This window comes from Narcine bancroftii, chromosome 2 (assembly GCF_036971445.1).
Source record: "Narcine bancroftii isolate sNarBan1 chromosome 2, sNarBan1.hap1, whole genome shotgun sequence".
Lineage (NCBI taxonomy): Eukaryota > Metazoa > Chordata > Chondrichthyes > Torpediniformes > Narcinidae > Narcine > Narcine bancroftii.
Window position 1 is genome coordinate 281,296,535 of NC_091470.1, and position 16,157 is coordinate 281,312,691.

Genomic DNA, 16,157 nt, shown 5'->3' on the forward strand with positions numbered 1-16,157 from the left:
CTTTAACAAAAAAAGAATAGTTGTCATGTAGATTATATGTAATTTTTTCCATAACAATACAAGCTTTCAATTCATTATGCCATCGCATTATATTAATCGCTATATTATCTTTCCATTTACTTGCTACACATTTTCAAGCTACAGACAATGCTAAATATATAAATGCAATTTGAAATTTATCCAACCCTAATCCCCTTAAAGATATCATATAACCCATTAAAAAAATAGATGGATCTAATGGTAACTTAAAATTATATAATTTTTCCAAAATTAACTTAATTTCATCCCAGAATGGTTGTACATGCACACAAGACTAAACAGCATGTAAAAAAAAGTTCCAGTACATACACCACATCTAAAACAAGAATCCGAATTACTAAAACCATATTTTTTCAATTTCTCTGGTGTTAAATACAACTGATGTAGAAAATTATAATTAACTATTCCATACCGCACATTCGTCAATTTAGTAACACTGTCATGACACATATCTTCCCAGTAATCTTCAGGAAAAACAAAAGCTAAATCATTTTCCCATTTAAGCTTAGATTTCTCCCATTCCAACTTATTCATAGTGTCTTATAATACTTGGTACATAACAGAAATATACCCCATTTTGGTATAGAAGAAATCAAAGACTCGAATTCCGTCAATACAGGTAAAATCATCTCTCTCCCATACATATTTTTCACCAAAGATTGAAGTTGATAATAAACAAATAAAGAATTTTCAGCAATATCAAAACGCTCTTTCAATTGATTGAAAGAAAGAAACTGTCCTTATACAAAACAATCCTGTAATGTTTTTATACCCTTAGAATCCCAACTCTTTAAATGACTATTAAACATTCAAAAAGAAATAAGCTGATTATTATATAATGGAGTTAAAATTGACAATTTATCTTTTGATCCTAAAATCTTATTTTTTTAATCCATAATTTTAATAAATGTTTTAATATTGGCATATTCCCTCAACAAATTTACATTCTATCGAAATATAAATGGATACACCTCAACTTCAGAAATACAGGCAATCTCAAGTTTAGCCTAACTCAGGGGCTAGTCCAAATCCATCAATCTACTAATAAATTTCAACTGGGCTGCTTCATAATAATTTTGAAAATTAGGTAATTGAAGCCCACCTAGCACATACTTCCAAGTAAGTTTATTTAATGCTACCCGTGGTAATTTACCTTTCCGTAAGAATTCTCTTGTAACTTTATTTAAATCCTAAAAGAAACTCTTTGAAAGAGAACATGGTATTGATTGAAATAAATATTGAATATGAGGAAAAATATTCATCTTAATACAATTAACTCAACCAATTAAAGTTAACAGAAGATCTTTCCACTTAATTAAATCTGCTTTAATCTTTTTTAATAATGGAACATAATTTAACTTGTATAAAGATTGATACTCAGTATTTACAATTATTCCTAAATATTTAATTTTATCAGACCATTTCAATTTTATAATATTTTTATACTCTGAATAATCTCCCTCTCCGACTGGTAAAATTTCACTCTTTTCCCAGTTAACTTTATATCCAGATAATGTTTCATATTGTAATAAACATTCCCATAAATGTGGCAATGATTGTTCTGGGTTTGTTAAATATATCAAAACATCATCTACAAACAAATTAATCTTAGACTCTTCATCCATAACTCTCATCCCTCTTATCTGTTCATTCTGCCTTATTGTTTGAGCTAACGGTTCAATAGCCAATGCAAACAGAGCTGATGATAATGGACAACCTTGTCGAGTTGAACACGCCAATTTAAAAGATGATGAAACTTAACCATTTGTCACCACCCTAGCACCTTTAATCCAACCAATAAAAAAAATGGCCAAATTTAAACTTCTCCAAAACTTTAAATAAAAAAATCCCATTCGACCCTATCAAAGGCTTTTACCGCATTGACCAAACTAATCAATTGAAGAATATTATCTGAAACATTTCTATTTTTAATAAAACCTGTTTGATCAACATGTATCAATTTAGGTAAATACTTAGCAAGTCGAATTGCTAACACTTTTGCTATTATTTTATAATCAACATTCAATAAAGAAATAGGTCTATACAAAGACACTTTCAACTTTTCGGGATTACAGTAATTAAAGCACAAGAGCAAAATTCTGGTAACTCATACTGTTCAGTCAATTGTTGTAATACCTCCCCAAACACCAAAGATAAATCTTCAGAAAAAGTTTTATAAAATTCCACTGAAAACCCATCATCATCTGGTGACTTCCCATTGGGCATTTCCAACATAGCCGCCTTAATCTCTAATTCTGTAAATGGAGCTTCCAAATCCATAACATCCTCCTCTTCTAATGCTGATAACGTTAACTTAGATAAATAAGAATCAATAGAACCACTGTCCTGTTTCCCCTCAGAAGTATATAATTTTTTATAAAATGAATAAAACTGGTCATTAATTTCCTGAGGTTTACAGGTAACTGTTGAATTCTTTTTTACAGCATTAATAATCCATGAAACCTGTTCCTTCTTTAACTGCCATTCAGAAAAAGCTGTTTCAATTAAAAAAATTCTTGCACTGTATCCACTGATTTAATACATTTACTGACATCTCTCTTAAGTGTAGATATATCTTCAGACATATTAGATATATCTTCAGACATATTAGATATTTTAGTTGTCACATCCAAAAATCCTTGAGTCATTTGTTTAGACTTCATTCTCATCATCCTTCTGTTCTTCACATAAGCATATAATACTTTGAGGCCCTCCTTAATCCTACTTGAGACCTTCTCATGCCCTCTTTGAGCTCCTAAGTTCCTTCCTGGCTACCATCTAATTCTCATGAACCATTCCTGTTTCCTGCTTCCTAAATCTAATGTATGCTTCCTTCATCCTCTTAACCAGCGGCCTTAACTGTTTTGGCAACCCTGGTTCCCTTTTCTTACCATCTTTTCCCTGTCCCAGTGGGACAAACCTGAACCCAGCACAAATGGTCCCTAAAATTCCTCCAATTTACTCTCTCTAGTTTCTGCCTTATCCCCTCATAATTAGCCCTTACCCAATTAAACACTTTCCCATTCTCTCTGCTATTATCCTTATCCATAGCTATGCTAAAGCTCAGGGAGTTGTGGTCACTCTCACTGAAATGCTCCCCCACCGAGAGGACCGCCACCTGACTTGTGGATGTCAAGCCATTGCCAGGACATTCAATTTATTCTTCTTTCTGAGAAAATATAAGACCATCCCATAATCTTCAGCTTCCTAATGGTGCAATTATATTTAAAGAGGAGATTGATAGGTCCTTGATTAGTAAGTATGTCAAAGGTCACAGGGAGAGTCTGGAGAATGGAGTTGAGGACCAAAATACATCAGCCATGATTCAAATGGCAGAGCAGACTCAATGGGCCAAATTTCTAACTTTGTCTTATGGTATGATGAATTAACTGCTCCGGATTACCAGCTTGCAGCTACCCCTGGAAATCCATTGTAACCGACACACACTGTGAGTTCTGAGTCATCAAAGCATTCTATGGGCAAAATGTTTCCCACTACCTCACCAAGATCTTCATTTACTTCATGTGTTCATCCATTTTATGAAATTCACACCTAAAAGGGGGAATTTGGATTGAATGAAAAATTGTTTGGCTAGAATTTAATTCATAACTCAATTTTATGATTCTGATAATGATCACATCTGTCTGCTTTGCCAGAGAATTGCCTTTCTTTCATAGTTAATGACCAGCAGAGTGGTATGATTAGATTACTGTTCAGACAGCCATCTATCATCATTTTTGTTGGTAAGTATATCTCTGATCCAGCAGTAGACTTCTCGAGCACTGATTGAAAGAGAATGAGAGGTTTTTGTCACACAATATTTGTAGCTGTTATACTTTATTGAAACTTTAGAAATAGTTTAATCGGCTCCATTGAAATTATAAACAATAAAGCATTTTTCCTAACGTGTCCTGTAATTATATAACAGGTATTGCAGTGTGTACAATATACTAATAATACTAATATGCTTTGTTTATGACATTTCTTTATGGGTGATGAACAGTCAGTATTATTTTTCCCTGACCACAAGGAAATTTGTCAACAGATATCCTGTGATAATATTAATCTTTATACATATTCTGAAAATTCATTTTCATGATTCTATCCATTGTAGGTTTAAGGAAGTCAGAATCTTCAAGTGCAAGGCACTGTAGCTTGTTGGCACTGGGGGATAAAGCTGAAGTATTCTTTGTTTTCTTGTTTGGAAGCACTGGAGAAAGGGTAAAAAAAAGCTGGCAGATGAGGAATTCCAAAGTTCAGGATGTTGTGGGGGGGGAGGGCTGAAATTTGTGGGGCGGGCTGCGTCCAAAATAATTGCACCATTAGGAAGCTGAAGATTATGGGATGGTCTTATATTTTCTCAGAAAGAAGAATAAATTGAATGTCCTGGCAATGGCTCTGAACCATACTACCATTGGAAGCAGTTTTGAATGCATCCAAGAATGTTGTGATCTACATAAAACTGACAGTGCTTGGGTAGGGTAACAAACAATCCCAAGGATGGATGGCTGAAGACTCATTTTTGTGTTCATGTTGCTAAAGTGCAACCCTCTGTCTGTTGGCACACACAGCCACTTTGGGGACTTAGACCACAAAGTTCTAAGTGAATGATGTTCCTGACCCAACAGTAAGTCTATGCAAGGACATTTTTACAATATATTTCATTAAGAATGTGTACAGATTTCTAACATTACTTTTGCAGGTGATTTTAAAGATATGAACCAAAGAAGAAAAACATTGCATGTATATAGTGCCTGTCACAATAACAGAATGTTCCAAAGTATTTTTATAGCCAGTGGATTATTTTTTAAAAAATCTTCTCCCTGTTCTAAAGTAGGAAAAGACAAAATTGCTAAGATTTTCAGTGATTCAATTGCATTTGCTACTCTAATTCTTCACCTCCCAATAGCTCATTTCATGCTTAGTCATTTCTAGTTTGGAGTTTCTGAATTTACTTTGATTGTTATACTTCACTTTTACCATTCATGAAATGTTCAGCGTGATTCTTGGTTAAACTTCATTTGATTACACCTGGTAACTCCTGGATTTGCAAACAGCATGAATCAAGTACTGTACTTTAATGGTGATCCGTGCATTATGGTAAATTTCCTGTCTGTTCATAACTATAGCAGGAAGTTCATATCACATGAACGTCAAAGACAAGGTTTCATCCAGAATGCCGAGTTGACGATCCATTTCGGTTTCCTCTGAAAATCCCAGTCAGCGCAGAAGTCGACCTCAGCCAAATCTTAATCAAATTAGCTGACAGCTGTAGATACTGCAAACATGTGGTATCAGACAACATCCAGGCTGTAGTATTGAAGTCATGCACTCTGGAACTAAATCCATCCAAGTTTTTTTTCAGGGTAGTCCTGACCTAAGTAGAAAGACCTAAGTAGAATACTGCCAAGTTATGTCTTGCCCACAAAGTACAGTTTTGCTAATTACCACACACTCTGTAATGATCAGCAATGAGTGCTATAATGTCCATTCCTCCTATCTTCACTGCTTTTAGCAGGGCCAGCCTTAGGAGCTGCGGGGCTCAATTTGAAATATTTTTTTCCGAGGCCCTAGGTCCGCGGGCAAGGTCTGTAAAATCTTAGAGAGATAAATAAAGTTTATTATAGACTTTATATCTCTGTGGTAGAATGGAAAGCAATCAAAATGTGCACTTAAAAAATGCATGTGAGTTAATGGACCAAATGGATCTAAACGCATTTTAATATAAAATTGCATACACGTAAACAAACAAAATTACTTTTGAAAAGTAAATACTTACAAAACCACTTGTTTTAGTGATTATAAAACGATTTAGTAAAAATATTAATTTTATTTTTTGTTTAGAAAAAAGTTCAAAATGTAAATGAACAGTATCAGTGGCGCTAAATCTAAATTTCGACAGAATTTAAAAAAAATTGTTATCTTGGGCTATCCAGTATTTTGGAGGTCATTATTTTGGACTTCTACTGTACAGTAAAAAAATTTCAAAATATAAACCAGCACTACTGACTTTTTAAGAATTTAGAAGAAAATTAAAATTTTTGCTGTTCTCTATAAAACCTGCAATGTGGTGTCAGGTCTGTGTTGCAATGTGTTATGTGTATTTGACAAGACTAAAGTAGATATTACCATAGTGTGGGCCGCCCCCCCCCCACCCCTCCTTAGGCATGGACCCCAATTGGAAGCAGTTAGTTCAATTGGCTTAAAGCCGGCCCTGTACACACCCAACTTATTTAAGCCCCCATGGTGTCACATTGCCTCATATTACCGAGGTGAAATTCTTGTAAAAGCTCTTCTTATCAATCAAGATCAAATCAACAAAAGTATAGTACAACAAATCTACGTGTTATTTTGAACAACAAAACCTTTTTTAAAAAATGTAGACATACAGCACAGTTACAGGCCCTTTCAGTCCACGAGCCCATGCTGCCCTAATACACCTAATTGATTTACAACCCCTGTACATTTTGAGCGGTGGGAGGAATCTGGAGCACCCGGAGGAAACCCGCACAGACACAGAGAGAATGTACAAACTCCTTACAGTCAGTGAGGGATTCAAACCTTAGTCCTGATTGCTGGCACTGTATCAGAGTTGAGCTTACAGCTACGTTAACTGTGTCGCCCATTATTGAACATTCTCCCGTTACACATCACAGTTTACATCTCTATGGATGCAACACCAAAGTCACAATGAAGTTCAATAAACAGAATTGAACAAGAAAATATGCAGACGGTGTCATTGTACTTTCATTGTACAATGAAGTTCAATAAACAGAATTGAACAAGAAAATATGCAGACGGTGTCATTGTACTTTATACAAAAATGCTGGAGAAACTCAGCAAGTCACGCAGCTTTTTTTGTGTAGCAAAAATAAAAATAACTAACAAATGATTTGAGCCTGCGCCCTTTATCAATGTATTAGCAGAAAAGCAGACAGGTGCCTGGAGACAGAGAGATTGAGAAAGGGGAGAGTGTGACCTGGTACGAACAAGGTGAATTTGAGGTTGGGCCAGGTGAATTTGAAAGTTAACAGCAAAGTGGATAAAGTTGACAATAAAGTTGACAAGCACATCATGGGTGTGCCAATGTAGTTGTCAAAATAGTGGAGGAAGAGGATTGCCTGTGTAGGGTTGTGGCATAGATTGCTCCACGTAGCCAACAGAAAGGCTGGCATTACTGGGGCTCATGCAAGTACCCATGGCTGCCTCTTTGATTTGGAGAAAATGGGATGAGTCAAAGGAGAAGTTATTGAGGGCGAGAACAAGTTCTGTCAACCAGAGAAAGGTGGTGGTGGAGTGAGTGTAAGCACTGCTGTGCAAATAATTTTGACGCAAAGTCCACACACTGTACAACAGGCTTTAATTAGCTTAAACTTGTACACACCAGTCTCAATATCTTTGCTGGTTCCACATGTCTGAATGTCCCTGAAGGGGCCAGATCGAGTCTTTATACGGGCCAGTGATTGACTGCGGGCAGGTGGGGCCAGCCTCCCGGGTTGCCTACCTGCAGGTACAGTGGTTTCCCCCTGCAGTAGGCTGGTAGGTGTGTGGCCAGTGTAGTGGTTGTATCACCACATTCAACCCCTTCTTAAAATGAGACCTTGGGTGGGGGGGGTGGGGGAGAGGAGGTGTCCTTGGTACCAGGTAGTATCTACAAGTACAGGTGGTGCAGCAGTCGTCTGTGTATCTGGGATCGTTGCAGGACAGGCTCTGATCAATGGTCGATAGGTGCAGGGTTGCCTGAGGGTCGGCTGGGTCCAGGGTGGTGTCTGGCAGAGAAGGGGTGTAGGTGTTGGGCAGTTCTGCGGGGAGTGGTGCCCTCTGGAGAGGCAGAGAGAGGGTGTAGGCTCCTGGGGGATCCTGGATGGGCCAGGGGTGCCCAGGGTGAGAGGGCTGGGCCCCTGCTGGTGCCAGGTCCCTGGTCGAGATGGTGTCCTCACGTCCATTGGAGTACCTGACGTAGGCGTAATTTTGGTTTGAATGGAGGAGGTGCACCTGCTCGACCAGGGGGTCGGATTTGTGGGTCCTCGTGTTTGCGGAGGAGTACTGGTCCAAGACATCAGCCACGCAGGGAGGGAGACACAAGTCATTGATTTCCTAGGAAAGGAGAAGTGCCGTTTGTGAGGGGTCTGATTGGTAGCCATGCACAAGAGTGACCGTATGGTGTGGAGTGCCTCGCCAATAGTTAATGGATCAGCCTTTTGACCTCAGGGCCAGGAGGTCTGTCTTCCAGATTACCCTGTTTTCATGCTCCACCTGCCCGTTGCCCCGGGGTTATATCTAGTCGTGCGACTAGCTGCGATGTCTCGCACTGCCAGGTACTGGTGCAGCTCCTCACTCGTGAAACTGGACCCCCTGTTGCTGTGGATGAACGCCAGGTATCCGAACATGGTAAAGATCTGCGCCAGTGCCTTGATAATGGAGGCGGTGAAGGTGTCAGGGCAAGGGATGGTGAAGTGAAAACATGAGTATCCGTCTATGACCGAGAGGAAATAGACGTTCTTATTCGTGGAAGGCAGTTGTCCTTTGAAGTCGACTCTGAGTCGATCGAAGGGCCGAGTGGCCTTCACTAATGGGACAAATGGGTCTGTGGATCTTGGGTTGGAGGTCAAAGAGGCAGTGTGGGATTGAGATACAAACTTTACATTTTTTTAAAAATGTAGACATACAGGCTATTTTGACTCATGAGTCTGTGCCACCCAATTTACCTAAATCTCCAGTACGTTTTGAACGGTGTGAGGAAATCTGAGCCTCCAGGGAAAACCCAGCCAGACATGGGGAGAACATACAAACTTCTTACAGACAGCATGGGATTCGAAACCTATTCCCAATTGCTGGCGACATAAAGGTGAGGTGCTAAGCACTACACCAACTATGCCTCGCTAAGTTTGAAGGACAAAGGAAGGGGAAGTAATGAGGTTAAAGATTGTAGGTGGGATGGTGGCTTGATGATCTTTGGTGGGGTCCTGTTGAAGGGGAAAGAAAGATGAAGTGTCTGAGAGCTATTGTCTGACTTCAGCAAGGTAAGGGTCAGTGCACCAGACCACGACAGCACCACCCTTGTCTGCGAGTTTGATATTGAGGTTGGGATTGTTGTGGAGAGAGTGAGGGCAGTGCACTCCAAGGAGGTGAGCATAAAATAAATTAGAGGACTTGTGAAGTTGAGATGGTTGATGTCTTGGCAGCAGTTAAAATATATAGATCTGGAGCGGGCATCTGGCCAGGATGAGGTGTCCAAGAGGTGGAGGAAAGATTAAGGCAGGATATCTGTCTGTTCTGGCTGGTGCCCTATGACAAAGTATGAGCAAAATGCAGTCAGGTGCCTGAATAAAATGGTGGGGGAAGGAGCATGGGGAGGAGTTCAGGGTCACAGGCAAGAGGTCAGTGGATATGGGTGGGAAGGCATGAGATAAAAGCTGAGAAGTGATGAGGGAGGGGTTAGAGAGTTGGAGGAAAGGGAGTGGCCTAATGGAACCGGAAAGGTTGATGTTACTGCCATCTGGTTGGCATCACAAGTGTGTTAATTTATTTATTAATTGATTCCATGGCCCACATGTATTACTCATTATTAACTTTGCATGTGAAAGTGGTGGTGATCTACGTTCTTGAACCAGTACTGTTCTTCTAATGATAATGGCCCTACACTGTTGCATGGTCAGGAATTCCAGTGCCATAAAGGAATCAACGCATCAGGATGATGTGTAAATTGAAAAGGAGCTTGCAGGTGATGGTCTTCCCATGGACCTGTGGACTGGGTCTCCTTTATGATGGAGTTGTTTTTTTTTTGGAATGGCCTCAGCAAGTAAAGAGGATGACATAACATGGCGCTACTGGTTAGTGGTGGTGAAGACACTGAATGTTTCAGCTGATGGATGCTGTGCCAATCAACAGAAAGGTTAAGAACTTCCTGAGTGTTGATCCAGCTGTACATATCAAGACAAGTGGGGAATATTCCATCATAATCCTGATGTTCTTTGCAGATAATCCAAAGGCCTTGAGGTATCAAGAGGAGTGCAAATTCAAGAGGATCTGCTGCCTCTAGCCATGGTTGGAATAAAGCACAAATCTGCAGATACCATGATTGCAGTAAAAACACAAAGCTAGAGAAACTCACCGGGTCAAATAGGTTACTTTATTTCTTTCTTTGGCTTGGCTTCGCGGACGAAGATTAATGGAGGGGTAATGTCCACGTCAACTGCAGGCTCGTTTGTGGCTGACAAGTCCGATGCGGGACAGGCAAAATGCAAAGATAAAGATACATAACCAATGTTGTGGGCTTCAGCCCTTCGTCAAGGTATGAACAAAATGTTGCAGTGTTTAAAAGGCAATTAACGACCTTATCTAGGAAATTCTTAAAAATAATGAGAGAAAGTGATCGAGAGTTTATTGTCATATTTTCTCTCTCTCTCTCTCTCTCTCTCTCTCTATATATTTTTATATATATATATATATAATAGATATTGATAGATAAATATCAATATTTAGATATATTTTTATATATATGATCCACACACACACACACACACACACACACACACACACACACACACACACACACACACACACACACACACACACATAGATATATATGCGTGTGTGTACAATGTACAGAGGCACTGAAATTCTTGCTTGCTGCAGCTACACAGGTACATAAAACTCACTAACAAGCAATACAAATGAATTCAATTAACACAATGTGCCACAAGATAATAAATATAAAAGGATAAATAATTGATGTGCAAAAACTTGGTTTGTGTCAATCTACAGGCAGTTGTGTGGAATGGAATGGTGTCACAATCAGGGAAAGTTTCATGCAGTTGGTTTAAAATAAACTGTCCTTGTACTGAGGGGTGCCAAACTTCAGGCTTCTTTATATCCTACCTGAAGGTAGCAGCGAGAAGAAGGTATAGCCAGGGTAATGGGGTCCTTTATGATGTTGTTAGCCTTCTCGAGCCATTGGCTCACGTAGATGTCTAACAGATGGAAGGTTGGTGCCTGTAATGGACATGGCCAGGCAATGTCTGAATTTCCTGCCTGATATGTGCATTAATAATGGCGTGTGTAACTAACAGGGCAATTTTTTTTCAGGATGATTTGGCCTAGCATATGCTGTGTATGTTCAGCACTTGAATGATTCTATATAGACAATAATTCGAACCACTGCTTGTTTTAAAAGCCTTTGTTGCTGTTTACGGTCTCTCTCTGTAGTCTGGCTCTTTTTATACAGGCATCAGCAGTTGCTGATTCAGTCTGTCTTTTTGTTTAAGCAGAAATTTATCTGAAGAAGGGGAGATGGACAAAGTTACAGCAGCAATGGTTCTGACTAGCTTGTCCACCAGCCCACTAGTCCGCAGCCCTCCCTCGGCAGTCCGTGTTGCAGGTAAGTTACTAAAGCTACATGTTATTAATTTGTTTGATGAAGGATTGTTTATAAAAGGCCCACTTTAGTTAAGCCAAATTGAGTTTATGACCTCTATCTTAATTTTGTAGTAAGAGTTTTTGTCTTGTACATGATACTTCGAGGGGTTATGGGTTACTTTTGTGGGCTGTGCTTCGTGTGTGGTGCCTCACATGATGTCTCTGTGGATTGTAGAATTCGGCATGAATGTCAAGGGCTTGCAGAACTTTCAATTTTCCAGTGATTAAATTTAATGAAAGGAAAATGTGGCATATTGATGACCAACTTTCACCAAAGTATCTGAGCAATTAGTGAGAAGGAACTTGAATTTATATAATGACATTCACTACACTAACTCAGATTTTCCCAAAGCACTTTACAGCGTGTAAGAAACCGCATTTGCCCTGAGCAAGACTCTGCATGTAGCAATGGGAAATGGCTGGATTAATAAAGAATCAATAAATTAACTTTCAAAAAGCAAGTAATGATATTTGTACACTGAGTGAAGGTAAATCTGAGCATATGAATTGAACATTAAGTCAGATGAAGCAAATGGTAGTGAAGAAAATAATCTTAAACTGATGAATTCGAGTAAAATCCTGTAACTATTCAGATGTTTTCACTTTTTCATAGATTCCAACAGAATATGAGAGAGCCATTGTATTGTGTAATGTGGCACTGTGCAAAATCAGGTCACTGCCAAGAAAATGCACCACGGAATTGTCATTTGATACTAAATTTATAACTAGACAAAGAATCACTCAAGGAACTTAGCAGATCAGACAGCATCAATGGGTAGAAATGGTCAGTCAGCACTCCTGGCCTGAACTCAACTTCATGAAGGGTCCCAACCTGAAGCGTTGACTGACCATTTCTACCCATGGAGACTATTTGACCATCCAGCAGTTTTTCGTCTGCTCAAGATTCCAGCATCAGCACTTTGTGTGTTTCTTTAAATTTATGAATGTTGCTTTATATAAATTCAAGTTCTTTCTCTATAATTGTGTAATATTTTATCATTAGATACACGTGGGACATATTTAATTTTGCTGCACTTATCGTGGACTCTGGAGAGCAGGAAAGGTCTCATTTCCATCATGTAGTGCTATCAATCAACCACATTAGACAGAGTTGTGATTAATAGGCTTTGATCGCCTTAAGACATTAACACACCTCACATGTTGCTGGCCATTTCCAAGTCAGGTACTGAGGGAGGAGTTTGGGGTGTAACAGCCTTTATAGGGATTTCTGGGAGGAAGGAATTGCAGGTTCAGGGAGTAGGCCAGCTTATACAATACATACATACAGTGGTTGGACCATGTATCATTTACATGTTATCAAGTCGACAAACTTATTTTCTCTTAAGGGATATATGAGCATGTTATCAAGTCGACAAACTTATTTTCTCTTAAGGGATATATGAGCACATGTAAACCTGCTTACATAATACCTCCATCTGCATTTCTACCATTCTGTCTATCTGTTCTCAGGAACCTGTTGAGAGGAAACTGGCTCCCAGCTGATTGACAAGGCTATGTACAACGCAGTCCCTTTTGAGCAGTAATTGACAGCTCTGCCCTGAATGGTCTTGTCAACATGTGAGATCTTGTCCCCAGCCTTAGTGGCAGTCAAAGCAATGGTATCAAGATCTCCAGTGATTAAATTAGTGAAAATACCTTAAATTTATTTAAATTTAGTCACGTAGCACTGTAACAGGCCAATTCAGTCCTATGAGTCTGTGCCGTCCAATTTAAACTCCATTAACCTACGCTCTGGTACGTTTTGAAGAATTTAATATAACTAAACAATGGCTGGAACATAGTAGAAGAAGATTATTTCTTGGAATAACAAGGAGAGAAGATTATTTATGGAAATAACTAACCAAAGAGGTATAATTTCATACGAGGAAATGTCAGTTTATAGCTGCTGACCCCTAACTCAATAATTTTTCATTACCATTAGTAATTTCTAAAGCTGCACTGACATTATCTTAAATGAGTAAATATAGTATTGCTGTACCATGTTTCCAGATGATTTTTTGAATTGTAAACCATTATCAGGATCCAAGTGATCCATGGAATGGACGGATGCAGGATCTGATGGTCAGGATTATGATGGACACAGTAGTTTTGTTCAATATCTTTGCTTTCTGGCTTTGAGAAATCCATACTTTGAGGGCTAAGGGGTAGCATGGAACCAAGCCAAGGATAATTTGGACCATAGATTCTCAAGGTGGGGCGTGTCTTGGGGCTTAAGAATATTTTAATGGCACGTAGGAATATTTTGGGGAAAATAATTAAAAAGTTTGTTTGAAAAAATCAACTCATTATATTGGTGATAAAGATGTGACTCGGCAACATTCTCAGTAACAACACAATTGTGGTAACTTCCAAGTAAAATCACTTTGTTCTTTTTATTTTCAGAATGTGTTTTTGCTCTTCCAATTTTAATCCGTTCTTTCTCTTATTTTAACTGTTGTTATCCTTGGTTAACATTATAATTATATTTTTTCTGACTGGTCTTATTATCATCCATTCCAAATTATCTCCTTAGTGATGAGGATTCCAAATTATCTCAACAATCATGTCTCTGTCCATACCCCTTTACTTTTTCAGTTCAGCAGTGAATGAGATCTGTATCTGTATGTATCTTTGTGCATTAGTGAATTGATAGGTGGTCAGGGGGTGGGGTCTGCCCCAGGCACCACCTTGAGGGGCATGCCAAAAATCAGGAGAAAAATAGGGACCCTGGAAAGTAAAGCACGAGGCTAGCACAGTTTTGATGCACTTTCTGTGAGGAAAAAAAATATCAGAAACTGCGCTAGTGTTTTTTTTTTCATTTTTTTTAAGATCAATATCCTTCCTTTGATTTGAGCATTACTTTAATTACATTTTTCAATTCTAAGACAATAAAATATTGATTAATCTTGTTATGGAGTCCAGAGGACCCCAAAAACCAGCAACAATAGATATGCACCACAACACAGGGTTACTTAAACAAAAGTAGTTTTTAATTATAATTGAACAAGGAAATAGAATTAAATTTTAACTTATTACTTAACCTATTTATTTAACCTACTTAATGCCCCCTCTAATACTAAGCGTAGGTGTGTGTAATGTATATTTAAGAATAGAAAAGTTCTTTGGATCACAGTCTAATCTCATTGGTTGCAGGCAATTCTTGTTCTGTGCACAGAAGTTAGCATTAACAAAGTTCACCAGGGTTTGGTGTTTAACAGGCAAATGGTTACCACTCTGGAGGGTTCTTGCTGGTTTTCAGAGAGAGACTCCTTTAGTTCCAGTCATCCGCACCTGATTCCTTTCCAATCAGTCTTGCTGACGAAACTTGTTCCCTTCAGGGTTCTCCAGATGATCCTCTTTTTTTCGGCTCACCTGAGACAGCTAGTCTTCTCCTTTGACCAGACAGCCTTCCAAAGGTTTGCCAGCTTGCCCTCTGGAACTGATTTCTGTGTCTCCCCTCTCTGTTTCACTCCCTCCCTCTCTGAGAGCAAAACTGTTGTGAGTCTGCCTGCAAAGATCACATGGTCTCCCAGGCCAGATGTATCCTGCAACTTGGTTGCTCTTTCTGCAAAAAGCACCCTGCAAAAGTCCTGCAAAAACTCTGTGTTTTGAAATGTGTGTGTGCAAGCTGCTCTAGCAATTCCTCCCAAACCACTTCTAAATACTCTGTCACAATCTGTTTCAGGGAACGTGCACTGTTGTATTAATCCGTTTCAAGGAAAAGGTTTGTCAATATTCAGTGGCGTTCTTAAAGTTTGGGTTTGTACCTACTGTACATGATGAATATGCACATTTTTGCCTATTATGCCAACAGACTTGGATAAATGAATCAATGAAAGCAGGCCACCTTAAAGCTCATTTGAGGCTAAAACATTCTAACCATGTCAATTTTAAAAATGGAGTATTTTAAATCACTGAAAGAGAAGTTCGAGAATAGATCAAAAAACACATCATTATTCGCTGCACAAACTTCAACCCTGAATCGTACCCTTGAAGCTAGCTATGAAATTTCTCTCTCGATAGCAAAACATGGGAAGAATCATATGATTGGGGAGGGACTGATTAAACCTGCAATATCATTGTTTCTCAAAACAGTTCTGCAAAAGGATGACAAAGATGTCTGAGCAATGCCATTGAGTAATAGTACTGTCTGCAACAGAATAGATGTTGAAAAGCAGCTTATTGAGAAGTTGAAATCATGAAAGTTTTCAATACAACTGGATGAATCAACCGTACGGGACAGTGAGGCTCTGTTATTGGCATACGTGAGATATATTGATCAGGAAGGGTTTCAAGAAGAGATGTTGTTTTGTGAATCATTGGAAACAACCACTACTGCAGTTGATATCTACAGCAAGCTCAAAAATTATTTGGATGAAAATGAAATACCAAAAGATATTGTGCTGCAGATGGTGCACCTGCTATGATGGGTTAAAAAACAGGATGTTTAAAATTAATGAAGAATGAAAATCCAAACATGTTGGTTGTGCATTGTGTTATCCACTGAGAAAACTTAGTTGCCAAGAAAGTTTCTCTATTTTACACGACATACTGCATTCTGTGATCTAGGGTATCAATGCCATCAAAGCTAATGCCAAATGTGAACATCTGGGGGGGGGTGGGGGGGGGGGGAATGTGTCCATGCTGGATGGCTGAGCAGACCTGTTTCCCTGAGCTCGCCAAAAAAATCCTCTAAAAGA

The 16,157-nt window shown here is 38.9% G+C and overlaps 1 protein-coding gene across 2 annotated transcripts in view; it reads left to right on the top strand.

The window, feature by feature from the left end:
- The window catches only part of znf704 (zinc finger protein 704), a 154,395-nt gene that overhangs the window by 103,121 nt on the left and 35,117 nt on the right, over positions 1 to 16,157 (top strand). For both annotated transcript variants that reach the window (XM_069921142.1, XM_069921143.1), the window contains exon 3: positions 11,310 to 11,419. In XM_069921142.1, coding sequence (XP_069777243.1) covers positions 11,310 to 11,419 — 110 coding nt within the window. The remainder of the gene's footprint in view (positions 1 to 11,309; positions 11,420 to 16,157) is intronic.